This window comes from Solanum tuberosum, unplaced genomic scaffold (genome assembly GCF_000226075.1).
Source record: "Solanum tuberosum cultivar DM 1-3 516 R44 unplaced genomic scaffold, SolTub_3.0 scf00168, whole genome shotgun sequence".
Taxonomy (NCBI): domain Eukaryota; kingdom Viridiplantae; phylum Streptophyta; class Magnoliopsida; order Solanales; family Solanaceae; genus Solanum; species Solanum tuberosum.
In genome coordinates, this window is record NW_006239096.1 from 466,762 (window position 1) to 484,222 (window position 17,461).

At 32.6% G+C, this 17,461-nt stretch overlaps 1 protein-coding gene across 1 annotated transcript; it reads left to right on the forward strand.

Moving 5' to 3' along the window:
* Positions 1-6,230: 6,230 nt before the first annotated feature.
* LOC102589040 (zinc finger protein WIP2) lies at positions 6,231-10,021 on the forward strand. The gene is made up of 2 exons (XM_006354207.2): positions 6,231-7,127; positions 9,295-10,021. The coding sequence occupies exons 1-2, from the start codon at positions 6,528-6,530 to the stop codon at positions 9,736-9,738; spliced, it is 1,044 nt and encodes a 347-aa protein (XP_006354269.1). The 5' UTR covers positions 6,231-6,527; the 3' UTR covers positions 9,739-10,021.
* Positions 10,022-17,461: the final 7,440 nt, after the last annotated feature.

The window sequence follows — 17,461 nt, forward strand, 5'->3', positions numbered from 1 at the left end:
TACATCAAACTAATAGCTAGCTAGCAATAAATGCATCATAAAAAAAAGTGGACCCCACAACCACCAATTATGAGTAAAAAATTTATGGGTTCAACCTCTTCAAATTTACAACATTAGATTCATAGCATTTTCACTCTTATGAGTTCAACATTTAATTCATGTTGAAATTTATAACAACATACAACAACAACCACCTACCTAGTGAATTTTCAATATTGGAGTCCTGGAGGGTAGAATATATATCGATCTTATTATTCTTTCCGTTCACTTTTACTTGTCACTTATTCCTAAAATAAATTTTTGTTTTACTAGTCACTTTTGACATATTAAAAAAAATAATAATTTTTTTTCATGTTTTATCCTCAATATTAAATATTTATATTCCAAATCATTTTCTAAGACATCATTTAATGAGGGATAATTTGGTAAAATACCTATATCATTGATTATTTTCTTAATGGGTGTGTCAAGTTAAATTATGACAAGTAAAAATAAACAGAGAAAGTATTATTTGATGGATATAGATACAATGTTTTTGAAAGACTCTCGACTTAAGCGAAACAGTACAAAGCGTACAATATATATACATATAAATTTATACACATTTTCAATATAATTATGGCATTAAATAATATAATACATGCTAAAATGTTAATAATCTCGAAATGTGGTGGTATGATTGGAATAATCTTACTTTTTCATTCTTAATCAAATATTTTAGATTAATCAGATTTTAACATAGATGTTGTGGAAGCCTAGAGAGTTATATGTAGGTTTTTTGAAAGGAGGGATGAAAAAGAGGGACACACAAGAAACTAGAAAAGTTTATGTAGGAAAAAGGCATGGTGGTCAGTAAGGTATTTCTGAGTATTTATTGTTCCATGCATGTACTATGGGGTTTTGCCAAAACTCCATGCCATGCCTTGTTGTTTCATCTTTTTCTCTCAATTGCCTCTTGTTTTATCAAAAGATTCCCAAAGAACAATGCACGTGTGTACCTCTTCCCTTCCTTCTTCCTTTCATTGTGGATTTTTAGTTCAGTATCATGTTCATGTGGTCCTCAAATTTATATTATCTCTATCAATGAAAAATATATAATTATTGATCCTTAGGGGTTCACACATATCATAGGATTCATTTTATGATGAGACCTAATATATATAAATAGACATTTGTTCAACAATAATACTATGAATCAAGTAATGTTGGTCATATAAAAAGGTGACCTTGAGACTATTGATCTAATCTTAGGAAAGAAATAAGTATTTTTTTTCCAAGTATTTCCTAGTCCTAATTTATGTGTAGCACACTTTTCTTTATAATTAACCTCAATAAAAATAACATATTTTTATATTTAGTGATAATTTAATTTTAAACTATATTCTCTGTTTATTTTTACTTGTGCATTACTATTCCAAACTAATTAATTACTATTTAAAAAATAATGATCTAGTTTGACTCGATACTGAGTTTAAAAAAATAAAAAAGGATTTTCAATTTTGTAGTCCTAAATTAAAGTTATGATACCAAAATAACCTTTAATCTTGTGGTCATAAAAATGTCACGTCATTTAATTTTCTAATAGATCTATCAAATTCAAATGTAACAAGTAAAAACAAATTAAAGGAGTATCAATTTCACTATTTATGAAATGATTTATAATCATATAAATATTTTTGTTTTCTTTTAAATTTTGTATCAAGTAAAAAAATACTATGATCAAATAAATTGAGACGGAAAGAGTAAGAAATAAATTTAAGTCAAAACGTTTAACTACATTTTTTAAGTTTATTAAAGTAATGATTGCTCTGTTGAGTTTGGCAAGGAGTAGCAGAGAGGAGGCAGGCAAACACACGTATGGTTTAACACGTGTATCAAAACCGAGAGATAGCAGAAACTGAAATGACTAAGTTTGATAAATAAACTATATCATAAAATAAAGAATAATAAAAAGGAGGTGAAAGCTATGTTTGTGCAATAATTTTCTTCATCAGTTCTTAGTTTTAGTGTTGATGATATTTCTTTATAATATATATTATATATAAAAGCAAATCAAGTAACAAATAGGCATATTTGACCTTTATTTCTATTTTCATATTGTAAAAGGTGAGTAAAACTTATTTTTTTCTTCCTCTATTGATAGAAAAAGGACACTCCTGTCATCGTTTTAGTGACTCATAGCCATAGATGACTTCCCTCAGTGTTGTCTTTTTCGTTCTTGAGAATGATCGCCATTTCTATGAGAACCGAAATGATTATTCTTGTCCGATGAATCTATATTGACTTTTTATACGTAGTAAAAGTTTAATATTCAGAGAGAAATTTATTAAATTCCTCGATAATATTTTAATTTATGTGACATAATTTGAGTGAGAAACGTAATTTCTTTTTTGAAAGTACTCTTAATTTTGAATAATTTGAATTAGAGACGTAATTTCTACTATCCAAATCCAAACATCTTTTAACAAAAAATAAGTTTAAAAAAATACCCTAATCAGCAAAATCAACCTTCAAAGTTGAGTTATGTGATACAATAGTGTATATACATAAAAACTTTTTAGCTAGGTAGCCACCAAAAAGACATGATGAGGGTTAACAAATTTAGTACTCTCTGCATCCATGTATATTTGTTTATGTTTTATTTGATATATATTTTTTTAAATATAATAAATAAAATAATAATTTTACTATTTCATTCTTATTAATTAATTATTACAAGTCATTCAAATATTGAAGAATGAGTACTTAATAATAATAAGGATCATATATAGGTATCAAATAATAAATTAAATCTTGACGTTTAAAATTGAACAAGTAAAATAAATATTTAACATTAATATGTATACAACAATAATAAGAACAATGACAATATAACAACATTGCCCGTGGAATCCCTCAAATTGGGTCTGAGACTGTTTCTGAAAGACTTTCGACTTAAGTGCAACATATTTCAGTAGAAAGAAGAAGAAAACATAGCAACATAACTAATAAGGAAAACAATGCAAGTCCTACGAGAAAGAAACAATAGTAACAACAAAATAATGCGATAATCAGATCACAATTAATAAAAAAAATTATGATGGATATTAAAAGCAAGACATACAATTAATGCGTAAAACCGTCAAAAAGCAAAACAACACTCCACTACCTACTAACATTCTCATAATTCGTGATCTTTACACCTTTCTATCTAAGATCATATCTTTGGTAAGCTGAAGTTACATCATGTCCTATCTAATCCCCTTCTCCTAATACTTTTTCAGCATACATCTACCTCTTCTTGTACCCTCTATATTAAACCTCTTGCACCTCCTCACTGGGCATCTGCACATATCCTCTTCACATGTTCAAAATATCTCAGTCTTACTTTCTTCACCATGGAGGCCACTACCACGTTATTTTAAATATCTTCAATATTCCAAATCTTATCCCGCCTATTATGCCCACACATTCATCTTTAACATTCACTATTAAAAGCTACTAGAAACACAAGGGCCAAGATCGACGGACAGAGATCAGTTTATTGGCCAAACCAACAAACTCATCTACGTCAAATTTTGGTGCCTCAAATTCGAAGAACCGACAAACATGGTTGATTAAAATCAAAGGACGTAAACTAACTAGTTTGTTAAAAACTACATCCGTCGATTTCCTATTATTCATTTTATAGCAATAATAAAAACCGATAGACTAAATCAATTTTTCCCTTTTTTTTTTTTTTTATACCGATCTTATCCATCGATTTTTGCATTGTTTTTCCGCAATTTACATCTATTGAACATGAAAGTTCTTGACACGATAACACTCTACCCCATATATTTAACTTTAATACAATACAAATAAAAATAAACAAAAAGAATAGTATTTTTAAAACAATAAGCTAGTAAAAAATAAAGTGTGAACAGTAGTAGTTCAAAGGCTAACTGTGGTGTGAAACAGTGACAAGTATAGTGTTTTAGAGGTTTGATCCAAAGGTTTGTAGGGTCGACACTCCCCACCCCCCTTAGCTTTGCAATGACCACCACCCATTCATTCTCTTTCTACCCGACCATAGCTCTTCAATCAAAGCATTTGCCGGTGTGTATTCAAACCTCTCTCATTCCCAACACCAGTAATTCATCTTCCTACTCTCCCATATCACACTGTTTTCGTTCATTTTTACTTGTCATACTTCATTTGTTTAAAATATTTCTTTTCAATCTGTTTGAAAAAGAATGATTTTTTTCTTTTTACAATACTTTAATTTTATTTGTTCACGTGACATGTTTAAAATCACAAGATAAACAGATGTTTTGATATATTTGATATAATTTTATTTAGAATCACAAAATAAAAAAGTCTTCTCTCTATTTTTTCTTAAATTTTGTACCAAGTAAAACTAGACCATTTTTTTTTAAATGGATGGGGTATTTAGATTTGACATATTTATTAAGAAAATAATAATTGATATACTTATTTTATTACACTATTTCTATTAATTGATGTTTAAAATATTAAATTTTGAAAATTGATTAAAGAAATAACTAATTAATATTAAGGGTAAAATATAAAAAATATAATCTTTTTTATATGTTAAAAGGTGACAAATAAAAATGAAAATTTATTTTTGAAATAGTAAACAAGTAAAAGTTAACGCAGAGAGTATTATTTGGCTCACGTTGACCAGATATATCGTTAAGAAAATTTTAATTATATATTTATTTTACTAAATTAATTTTATTAATGATATTATGAACTTCTAAATTTAATTATCATTATCATTACCATCATTGAAAATGGTGCAATGGATAAAGTTGTTTCTTTCTTAATCAGATGTCTCGGGTTCTGAAAAACTCTTTTGGTAAGGAGCACTTCCCCAAATAGAGACCTATGCGTGCGTGAAAAAAAGTTAATTATTACTCCCTCCGTCCACAATTATTTGGCAGATATACTGAAAATAGATGTCCAAGATTAATTGTCAATTTAAACAATCAAGAAACAATTAATCACCTTTTCCCAATTCTGCCCTTAATGATAGTGTAGTTCAATTGAAAAGTTATGTAGACTTTTGGTATTCTTGGTATAGTAGGGTTATATTAGTCAAATTACACCTTCTATTAAATTTTCCTTGAGGGGTGTACATGACCTTACCCTGACAAACAATTGTGGACGGAGGGAGTATTATTTTATATAGGTTTTTAATACAAAAAATAGTATTAAAAAAATCTTAATTTGTTAGAATAAACAATTAAAATAAAATATTATGTTTATATATGATATAGAGGTGGGGCAAAATAAAAGGGAGAGAGTAATTATAATGACCTTTTTTGTATGCATGCTATTCCTGTGTGACATATCTCTCTCTCTCTGTTGATAGCAGACAGCAGCCAACCCTAATTTCATGGTCTTGTCTTAACTTCCATTCATTAACTTTGTTTATTCACTTATTTATTACAAAAAATATATGTTGGGTTTCAAAGCTTGTCATAAAGGGTTTCTTTTTATTTTATTTTATTTTATTTATACACACTTGTTATTAAATTTTAGTATATGTTATATATTCTTTCCTTTTTAATTTACGTGTTACTTTTCATTTTTATGATTAATTTAACTAGTTTTTGAAATAAAAGAAAATAAGATTAATTTAATATTTAAACTTATATAAAAATGTTATAAATTATATTTTCTCTCATATTAATATAATGAAAAATATGTAGTATATTAAAATATTATTCAATGTTTATATAATTTGAATCTTGAAAGTGAGAAATGCACATAAATTAAGATTGAAAGAGTATGTATATAGTCTGTCTTATTATTATTTTTTAAACAATAGGTTATCAATCTCATTTTTATGTACAAATACTTATAATTATATTTTTCCGAATGATTTTATTGTAATTTTTTATTATATTAAGTGTTTTCCTGTTGCAATTTGTATGATTTACGTAGTTATTAATTGTAATGACATATTTATATATTTAACATTTTAATTTAAAATAATCATTTTATTTTAATAAAATAATTTATAATCACATAATTGTTTGTGATTTATTTTGATCATAAATTTTAAAAGTTTCTTTTTTCTTTTGTTAAATTTTATATCAGATCAAACTGCGTTACATAAATTAGGACGGAAGGAGTATACATGTATGTACAAAAGATAAACTACTCTTTTTTTCTTTCTTTTTCCTATACTTGTTTCAAGTCCCTAGATTTATCTTGCTCTCTCTTCTACCATTAGATCTTTTTTGTTCTTTCTTTATTTTTAGGGGTATATTTTTCTCTCTTGTTTAGTCATCTCCTTGAAGTGATGTCTCTCCACTAGGGTTTACTTTATTTAACTGCCTCAATCCCCACCACTCTCTTGCCCTAAAACATCTCTCTTTGCCCCTTGCATATGATCTACCTATGTTTCTTAATTAGTCTTCTCCTTTTCACTACTTTTTTCAATTTTGGTGTTCTTGTTCACTCTTCTTTAGCTATAGTAGCCTTTATAAATAAACTTTTTTGTCTTTGTGTTGTGTCCCTCTATCTCATCTTCAATCATGGGTGATCCTTACACTAATTACTTTCATGGATGGTTCAATAATTTCAACCCTATTTACCATTCTTCCTCATCTTCTACTCCTCCTCCTCCTCATCCTTTCTCTTCTTATTATAATAATAACTATATCTTATCCTCATCAACAAATTTTCAATATTTACAACCACCACCTTCTCCTCCTTTGAAAGAACCTCTTCCTCTACTTAGTTTGAGTCCAATTCATCAACATCAAGATAATTATTCATCTACTATGGAAGTTGATCATAATAATACTAATTATTATAGTAAGGTAAACAAAGATCATGAGAGCTTTGGTGATGAAGAAAATCAAGATGATGAAAGTGTTAGTGTAGCACTACAATTAGGGCTTCCTAATCTAAGTCCTCATGATGTTATCTCAAGGATTAATTCTTCAACCAACAAAGAAGAAGTACAAGAAGAACATGAACAAGAAGTAGTTACTTTGGCTAATATTGGATATTCTTCAACACTTCACAAGGGTCAATATTGGATTCCAACACCAGCTCAAATTTTAATTGGTCCTACACAATTTTCATGTCCACTTTGCTTCAAAACTTTCAATAGATACAATAACATGCAGGTATGCTATCTACTAGCTAATTGTGTTACTTTATTTATTATTTAAACTAACAAATTTTTTATAATGATTTATCCTAAAAGCCTATACAGGCTAAAGGCTAAAACTTGCCTTTTGTGTTTCCATCATTGCCTTTCTTCTTTTTGTTTTGTAGAAAAAGAGAGAAAAAACCCATCTCCCTAATTTGCTATAGCTACACTTCTTTTCTAGCATGATTTTAAACCTTTTACTTTTAGGGATCGTTTGCTGGAACAAGTTATTCTGAGATTAATTATTTAAAATTGTTAATTATTTCACAATCCAAAAATTAGTTACTTTGTGATTTTTCTAAACCAAACATAGATTAAGCTTATCTTAAAATTAGTCAAGAAATTAATTATTCCTTATCTTTCGTACCGAACGAATCCTTAGCTGGATTTTTGATAGTATGAAAGACAGCACTATATGGGTCCTTGCAAGGGTTTGCTTTTTCTTTTCTATTTCACAACAAAAGCCACCTAAAATATCTTTATATTTTTTTCCCCTTTTCCCTCCTTTGTTTTATTTTTCTTTTTTTCTGAATGATTTATGGGGATCTGAGAAATCAACCTGGTCCAACTAATCAGAACTTTGGTCAGTGACTCTCTTTATTTGATTGAACAACACACAGCTAAAATGCCTTTTGTCCTTGAAGTTTGTATTACACATAGGCACTTGTGTGTACTCAGTAATTCCTAATTTTGCCTAATCTCTTGACAGAGTAAAAATAAATATTACTTAAAAAAAATTGACAAATATTTCCTTTGAATAATAATTTTCCTTTATTTTTAACTTTTTATTTTGGAACCTCAGAATAATCCACCGTCGTTGTCTTTTTGTAATATTCATAGTCAAATACTTTTTTTTGAACTTTAAGTTGAGATACTGTTTTTTTTCAACTTAAATTAACTATTATCCAAAAGTGTACAAAGAAACATGCATGTAAAGTGTAAACCCACACATAGTATATGCATATTCTATGAACTATAATTTTTGTATTTTTCCCTTGACAATATGTCAACTTTTTATTTTTACCTTTTTTCCCCTCAAATTTAAAATGACTACATGCAAATTATCAAATAGATCACCAATAATTGTGTGTGGTTTCCAACAAAAGTTAAAACTTTTTCTTTATATAAGTTAACATATTGTCAAAAGTATTTCTACATGCAATCTTTAATTAAAGAAAGATTCTTTAGTCATAGTATATCATCACAAAATCTTATCATCAAGCTTCAAAAATAAATCCACCATATATTAAATGAAAATAGTGATTGTTTTTGACATGATTGCATATCAAACTCAAAACTTAATTATTTACTTGGGTAGTTAAATAATGCATTTCATAAAGGCTACAAGTTATTATAATGAGCAATGTGTATCAAATGACATGACCTAATAACTAACAGAAAAATTAAATTTGAAGTCATTCTGCAGCCCTTCATTAACTTCGTCCCGTAATTATATGACCTAACACCTTGTTAATTAATCCGATTGTAGTAGCTAGTACTGGGAGAATTTCTTGATTTTCATGTAATGCTACTCGACTAATTTTTAAAGTTAAATTAAATTATATTAATTCGATGTTTTAAAAAAAAATAGATATTCAAAAACTATACGAAAAGTGCTGTAAATTGTAATTTTTTTTGTATATCAATATGATGAAAAAATACATCATAAAATTTTGATTAAAGTTCTTATAATTTGACTCTAAAAAAGTATATCATGACAATTGAAAGTGGATGAAGGAAGTATCTAATAACATTAATTTGCACTTCATTTGTTTTAATTTATATGACTTACTTTTCTTTTTAGTAGAAATCTTAGAGTGAGTTCGTTTGGTTTTTGACTTATTTTAAGTCATTTTAAATTTATTTTAAGTTATTTTTTACCTTGCTAAATACTTTCTAACTTATTTTAATTAATTTTTGACTTATTTTAAGTTACTTTTATATTTGTCAAACATTTCTCAGAAGTAAAAAACTGACTTAAAAGTATGTTTGACCAATTTTTAAGCCAAACCAAACACTCTCTTAAACTTTGTGTCGAGTTAAACTATATCAAATAAATTGATATGCTGCAACAGATTAAATGTAGTAATTCATTATACATGCATCTTTTTGTAACCTATTTGTTGTATATTGTTAAACAGATGCACATGTGGGGGCATGGATCTCAATACAGAAAAGGACCAGAATCTCTAAGGGGAACACAACCAACAGCAATGCTTAGGTTACCTTGCTTCTGTTGTTCACCTGGCTGTAGGAACAACATTGATCATCCAAGAGCTAAGCCATTGAAAGATTTCAGAACCCTTCAGACTCATTACAAAAGAAAACATGGAATTAAACCATTCATGTGTAGGAAATGTGGCAAAGCATTTGCTGTGAGAGGTGATTGGAGAACTCATGAGAAGAATTGTGGTAAGCTTTGGTATTGCACTTGTGGATCAGATTTTAAGCATAAAAGGTCACTTAAAGATCATATTAAAGCATTTGGAAATGGACATGAAGCTTATGGTATTGATTGCTTAGAAGAAGAGGATGAACCTGCTTCAGAAATTGAACAAGACAATGATCATGATCCTTCAAATTGACAATATACATGATATATATCGCGTGCCTATGGGGGATTTTTTTTATTTTGTCGACTCACACAACTGATATTAATTGTATGACACTTATTTTTATCTCGCATAAAAAAAAGAGTGTAACCACTCTTTTGTGAGATAAAAACAAGCTTCAGAAAACTAGTGTCAATCGTGTGAGACACATAATAAAAAATTTCGGGGTATGGGGGAAAGTTCATTTTGAGAGCTACATAATTTTCTTTCTCTCTTTATTTATGTTGCATTAGTAAAAACCTAGCTTGTTGCCCTTGATCTTTTTCTTCAGTTGCAACTTTAATCTTTCCTTAAAAGGAAATGTTGTGAAGAAGTCAATTCTCTCTATATGTTTAAAAATGTATGTTTTAGTATCTTTTTTTTGGTAACATTTTTAAAAAATATATATGTTGATTTTCCTCCTTTTGACCATGTACGATTAATTTAGTTAGGAGTAATGCTAATTACCTTTACATTTGAATACTACACTTCTAGATTCACACATCAAATTTTGGGTCCTTCCACTAATAAATTATAACATCCTAATTATACTATCTTTCGGGTGCCAATATTATCCAAGAATTTGAATATCTACTTTCTCCTTTCATAAATGTTCTATGTAATGAAGAGTTATAAAAGAATTTAAATGCATATCATATTTTGGCTCAACAACATGATTCACATAAAATAAGAATTGAACGTAAGATTTTTAATTGATGGACTAAAGCATACTAATGGGCTCCTCTCAAATCCTTTGGGCGATTTTTGAAATGATGATGGTTCTACATAGAATTGAACAACTTATTAGTTGTGTAACACCTCATTCTTAGAAAGAGCTAAACTAGAAAGAACTACATTGAGATTGGTACAAGTGAATCTTCAAATTGTGAGGTTTGAGTCAACTTCAAACGACCATAAATTTCAGCACATGATGAGTTAGGTGTCCCATGAGGTATCAAATCGAAGTTCGTTGAGTCCTCTTTTCAACGCCGCCAAGTTTGCTAAATTCCGAGTTTGGATGAAGGAGATATGTCCGTTTGAGTGTAGTCTATCTAGTTAAGGCAATCCATCCGATTTAAGGAGGGGTATTTTGGTATTTTCCTTACCCCCACTAGTCTAGATCTTTTTTGTTAATCTTTTAGGTGTCTAAAATGATTGGATTCAGTTTGAGCAATTTCAAATCACGCTTAGAATTTTTGAGAAGACTTCAAGAGGAGAGAAAGAAAAAAGTTCAAGTGTTCATTCGAGTTTCGGGATTTTCGCCAAAGAACTTAGTTCTTTCGAGGTATTTAAGCTTTCATAGTGTTGAGTTTTTTCTCCCTCACGACAATCATGTAAACTTGTATCCATGAATTCGTTCTTGAAGTTGATTTTGGAGTTCTTGAGTATTTCTTGAGTTTAATTGATAATGGAGTTTGGTTTTGAGTTCTGGAGGCGAGGGTTTTGCAAATGAGTTGAGTCACTTGATAGATTTTGTAAGGGTTTCGCTGAAAACATTTTGGGTTATGAAAATTTATGAATGTTGATCATAGATTTGTAGTGGGTATGAATTGAATCGAGTTTGGGAGAGAAAGAAAAGATCGGGCAAAATTATGCGCCCAGGTCCGCGTTGCGGAGACGCTTCTGATTTTTTGTACCCAGTTGAACAACCCCTCTCTACGTCGCGGAGAGGATACGGAGTCCTCTGTCTCATAATTTATTTTCGCGACCAAAAATTAAATCTCTCTCCGCGTCGCGCTTATGCTCTCAAATTTGTGTTTTCACTCGTTTCTTATTATCAATTATCTAAAATTTATCTAATCATTGAGAAATATTATATATCCTAATCATAACTCTTGAATCCACATTTCCAATTTACGATAGAGTTAAGAGTAAAGTTTGAGGGAGTCATTTTGAGAAGTCTTTAACAATCTTTTAAAATTTGTATTAAGACTTGAGTAAATGAGTATGAGACTAAGGAGAGTGGAGTTCATGTTTCAAAATGAGTATGAGGGGACTAATTATTCCCAAGTATGTAACACTTTTACATTTTAATACTAGAGGAAACCTTGATTTCCAAACTAGTTCATGAGGAGTTTTTGAGCATCATCTCTTTTAAGAGAATCTTTTGAGTAATTATCTCAAATTGAGGATGAGTTATGTTTTTAAACACATGAACATGAGGTATATATATTATTGAGAGTAGTATTGAGCACCAATATGGGGATGAGTTCAGACAACTCAAAATCCTCATAAACCAGGTACGCCAACATGGGTAAATGGTCATAGTTTTTCGATGATTCCTTATTTCTTTTTATGCATAGCTTAGTGGATCAACTTAGTTGATGATGTATTGTACTCTGGCAAGGTATAGGATAGTTCTGGCAGCGTGGACGAGACATTGTATCATCACGTAGCTCATAGTGATGGTTGTCGGTTAGAGAATCTTCCAAATAAGAGTAAAGAGTTATTATTGTATTTTTATATACATTTGAGTTACCATTTACTATTTTAAAAGCTTGATTTATAGATATATTGCATCTTTATCATTGCTTTCTTATTGAGTTTAGTTGAGTTGAGGTGAGTATGGTTTCCTTTTATCAGTTCAAGCTTACATGTTATGTTCAGTATTCCTCTTACATTCTCGTACATTCAATGTACTAACTCAATTTGGATTGCATCATTTCATGATACAGATACATGTATTCAGGATCATCAACCAGCGCTACCTTGATCCTGTCTTATTCAAGCTAGCTTTGGTGAGCCTCCTTGCTTTCCGGAGGGTTTCACATTGAGGTTTTCAGGTTTGTTTTGTTAGGATGTAGTGGGTCTTGTCCCAACATACATCATAGTTATTAGAGGCTTCATAGACAGTAATGTTTTGAGAAGTCTTTTCCATTCCCATTGTTAATTTTAAGACTTGAGTTGTCTTCTTTGGCCAGTTGAATGTTTCTATACATTTCTGAGTTTATTTATTTTAAATACAAATGAGTAAAGCCTTACTGTTGAGTTCATATATTGTTGAGTAAGTCTTCCGCTGAGAATTGAGCCAGGCCAACGGTTCGCTTGGGGACCAACAATGGTTCTTGAGTGCCAGCCACGTCTAGGGTGTAGGCTCAGGGCGTGACAAACTTGACATTAGAGTACAAAGTTCGAGAGTCTTAGGGTATATATGAAGCCGTGTCTGTAGAGTCCTATTTATCGGTGTGAAGCGTGCCACATCTATAATTAGGAGGTTACAACATTTAGGAAACAATTCCTTTCTTCTTACTCTTTTTTCGTGCGATAGAGTTCAACTCTATAAAAGTTTCTTTCTAATTAGTGCTTGCGCGTATCTTTTTAGATCATGCCTCCAGGAAAAGTTGTTCGAGGTCATCCTGCTATGAGGAATGTTGATCCCCAGGATCAAGGGGTTCCCAATGCACCAGAAGTGCAACTCCCTCAAGGAGAGGTCTTTAATACTGAGTTTCGGAATGCTATCTGAATGTTGAATCAAGTTGTGGCCAACCAAGGTTGTTAAGAGAGAGAGAGGTTCGACAGGATGTGATTGTACATTTAGAGTTCGTGAGTTCTTAAGGATGAATCCTCTAGACTTCACAGGATCATGTTTCATTGAGGATCCAGAAAACTTTGTGGAAGAGTTGTAGAAAGTGTGTGAGGTGATGCATGTTACAGATGTTCAGCGTGTGGAGTTAGTTGCATACCAACTGAAGGGTGTTGCTAGAATTTGGTTCGACCAATAAAAGTCAAGTAAAGCTGAATGGGCACCAATTTTGAGTTGGGCTGTGTTTGGAAGTGAATTCATGGGGCTTTGAGGGAGGCGAAGGTAAGATAATTTCTTTACTTGAAGCAGGAATCCATGAGTGTGCATGAGTATAGCCTCAAGTTAACTCAGTCCCGTTATGCTTCGAAGATGGTGGTTGATATGAGGAACAGGATGAGCTTGTTCATGTCTGGGTTGTCTCGCTTGTCAAGTAAGGAGGGCAAGATAACTATGCTGATAGGAGACATGTACATAGCCAGGCTCATGATCCATGTACAACAGGTTGAGGAAGATAAACTCAGAGATAAGGAAGAGTTTTGAAACAAGAAGGCTAAGACAACATGTAATGATTCCGGGCAGCAAAAGGCCGGAAATGTGAACCGGTCATCTTTTCTGCAAAGGCCAACTTGGCATGCTCTATCATCTGCTAGTGCACTTGCACCAAAGAATAGAAGTGAGTTCCAGAATTTGAATTCGCAGAACTTCAAAGCTAGGCCTCCTCAATCTCAGGGTAGTGTGGCACAAGGGGCCAACTGGACCCCTACTTGTGCTAAGTGTGGTAGAAACCACCTAGGAGCGTGTCGGGATGGCTCTACTGGTTGCTTCAAGTGTGGTCAAGATGTTTACTTCATGAGAGAGTGCCCGAAGAACCGACAGGGAAATGGTAATTGGGGCAATAGAGCCCAATCTTCTTCAGCGGCTCCGCCTGACAGAGGTGCACCTAGAATAGCTACTTCAGGGACAAATGGAGGATCTAATCATATATACGCTATGACCAGTCTCTACAAGCAGGAGAATTCGCCAGATGTTGTCACTGGTATAACCAAAGTCTTTACTTTTGACGTATATGCATTGCTTGATCCAGGTGCGAGTCTATTTTTTGTGACTCCATATGTTGCTATGAGGTTTGACATTCTTCCCGAACAACTTCTTGAGCCCTTCAATATTTCCACACATGTTGGTGAGTCTATTCTAGCTGAGAGAGTTTATCGTGATTGTGTCATCTCTGTCAATCACAAGGACACCATGGCTGACTTAGTCATGTTAGATATGGTGGACTTTGATATTATTCTAAGTATGGACTGACTTTATGCTTGTTATGCCTGAGTTGATTGTAGAACTCGAATAGTTAAGTTCTAATTTCCTAATAAGGCAATTATAGAGTGGAGGAGAAATTCAGCAGTGCCTAGCTAAGGGTCATTTTATTTCGTACCATAAGGCCAGAAAGTTAGTTTTCAAGGGGTGCATATATCACTTAGTCCGAGTTAATGACTCTAGTGTTGAGACACCACCTATTCATTCAGTTCCAATTGTGAGTGAGTTTCCAGAGGTCTATTTAGATGATTTTTACGGAGTCCCTCCTGAGAGAGAAATAGACTTTGTATTCTTCCTGATACTCGACCTATCTCTAGTCCACCATATAGAATGGATCCAGGAGAGTTGAAAGAGTTAAAAGAGCATTTGAAAGATATCCTTGATAAGGGATTTATTCGACCTAGTGTCTCACCTTCGGGTGCTTCGGTCTTATTTGTGAGGAAGAAAGATGGTTCTCTCAGAATGTGTATTGAATACCGTCAATTGAACAATGTCACTATCAAGAATAAGTATCCACTTTCGAGAATTGATGATTTTTTTATCAACTTCAGGCTTCCACTTGTTTTTCTAAGATAGACCTTAGATATGGCTATCATCAATTGAGAGTAAGAGAAAGTGTCATCCCTAAGATAGCATTCAGGATCCGTTATGGTCATTATGAGTTTCCGATTATGTCATTTGACTTGACTAATGCTCCTGCAACGTTCATGGGTCTTATAAATAGAGTGTTTAAGCCTTATCTTGACATGTTTGTTATCATATTTATTGATGACATCCTTATTTATTCGAGGAACGAGGTAGATCATGCTAGTCATCTTAGAGTAGTCCTTCTAATACTAAAAGATAAGGAGTTGTATGCTAAATTTTCCAACTGTGAGTTTTGGCTTGAGTCTGTGGCGTTCTAAGGCCACATTGTGTCTAGTGAAGGGATTCGAGTTGACACTTAGAAGATTGAAGCAGTGCAGAACTGTCCTAGACCCACATCTCCAACTGATATAAGGAGTTTCTTAGGATTGGCTGGTAATTGTAGAAGCTTTGTTGAGGGGTTCTCATTTATTTCATTCATGTTGACTAAGTTGACTAAGAAAATGACTATGTTTCAATGGTCAGAAACTTGTGAGAAGAGCTTTCAGGAATTGAAAACTTGGTTGATTATTACCCCGATGTTGACCCTACCAGAAGGTACACAAGGCTTCATTATTTAATGTGATGCGTCTAGAGTTGGACTTGGTTGTGTACTGATGCAGAATGGTAAGGTTATAGCCTATGCCTCCAGACAACGTAAGATTCATGAGAAGAATTACCTGACTCTTAATCTCGAGTTGGCAGCGGTAGTATTTGCCTTGAAAATATGGCGTCATTATCTCTATGGTGTTCATGTGGATGTGTTCACCGATCACAAGAGTCTTCAATATGTTTTTACTCAGAAAGAGCTTAACCTCAGACAGATGAGGTGGGTAGAGTTACTTAAGGATTATGACATGAGTATTCTTTACCACCCAAGTGAGGCTAATGTTGTTGTTGATGCTTTGAATAAGTTATCCATAGGTTGTACTGCCCATAATGATAAAGGAAAGAAAGAATTAGCCAACGATGTGCATATACTTGCACAAGTTCGTTTGTTAGATTCCAATGAAGGTGGAGTGGTAGTGATGAATGGGGTTGAATAATCACTAGTGTCTGAAGTGAAGGAGAAACAAGATCAAAACCCTGTTTTGCTTGAATTGAAGACAAATGCTCATAAGCAGAAAGTGATGGCTTTTGAACAAGAGGGAGATGGTGTGTCGAGGTATCAATGTAGATTGTATGTAACAAAGGTGGATGGACTCAAAGAGAGGATCATGGAAGAATCTCATAGCTCCACTTATTCAATCCATCCCGGTTCCACAAAGATGTATCTTGACTTGAGAGAAGTCTATTGGCAATAAGTCAAGGTAGATCATTAGAGGCTCGGTGGCATGGCTCAGAATATAGATATTCCGAAATGGAAGTGGAAGATGATCAATATGGATTTCATTACTGGTTTTCTGCGATCTCGTAGTCAATATGATTTGATTTGGGTGATTGTAGATCCGATGACTAAATCATCCTATTTCTTGCCGATTAAGACTACTTATTCAACAGAAGATTATGCCAGGTTGTATATTTAGGAGATAGTCCGATTACATTGAGTTCTCGTATCTATCATTTCAGATAGAGGTGCACAATTCACCCCCCAATTTTGTAAGTATTTCCAGAAAGGTTTATGTAACACCCTAGAAACTAGTAGACTTAACTAGGGCTAAGTGTGAGGGTTAGAGCCAAGAGGGCAAAAGCCAAGAGAAAGGACTAGGGTAGTCCACTCTCCCATAGACACTGCTCCATCAACCACGACCACCACCACGGATCTTGGTGAGGACCACGGTTCATGGTGGGCTAGGCAGTTGCCTCCCCAAGGCTGCCTAAAAACAACCCCTCTTCACGAGCCACTTCACAGCTCATGGGAAGGCTCATGGAGTTGCCTTAGGATTTTGGGGTGAGAGGGAAACTTACCTAGCTATTGACCCATGGTCCACAGAGTGGACCACGGCTCGTGGTGAAGACCATGGCTCGTGGGACCTCAGGTGGTCCTTGGGCAGTGCACTAGCAAGCGAGGGTTATTTGGGTAATTTCATATTTAATTAAAATAAATCCAAGTCGTTTTGCCTAAGCCTAGGACCCCTATATAAGTGATTTTAACTCTAAAACTAACCCATTCAAATAATTATTCCCAAAACCCAAAACCCAAAACCCAAAACCCAAAACAAATCCCCAAAGTTCCTCCTCTTAAAATATTTATCTCTCTAGAAACTTGAAGAAGAATAAGAAGGAGATTCAAGCTAGGTTTCAAGAAGCAAGCTT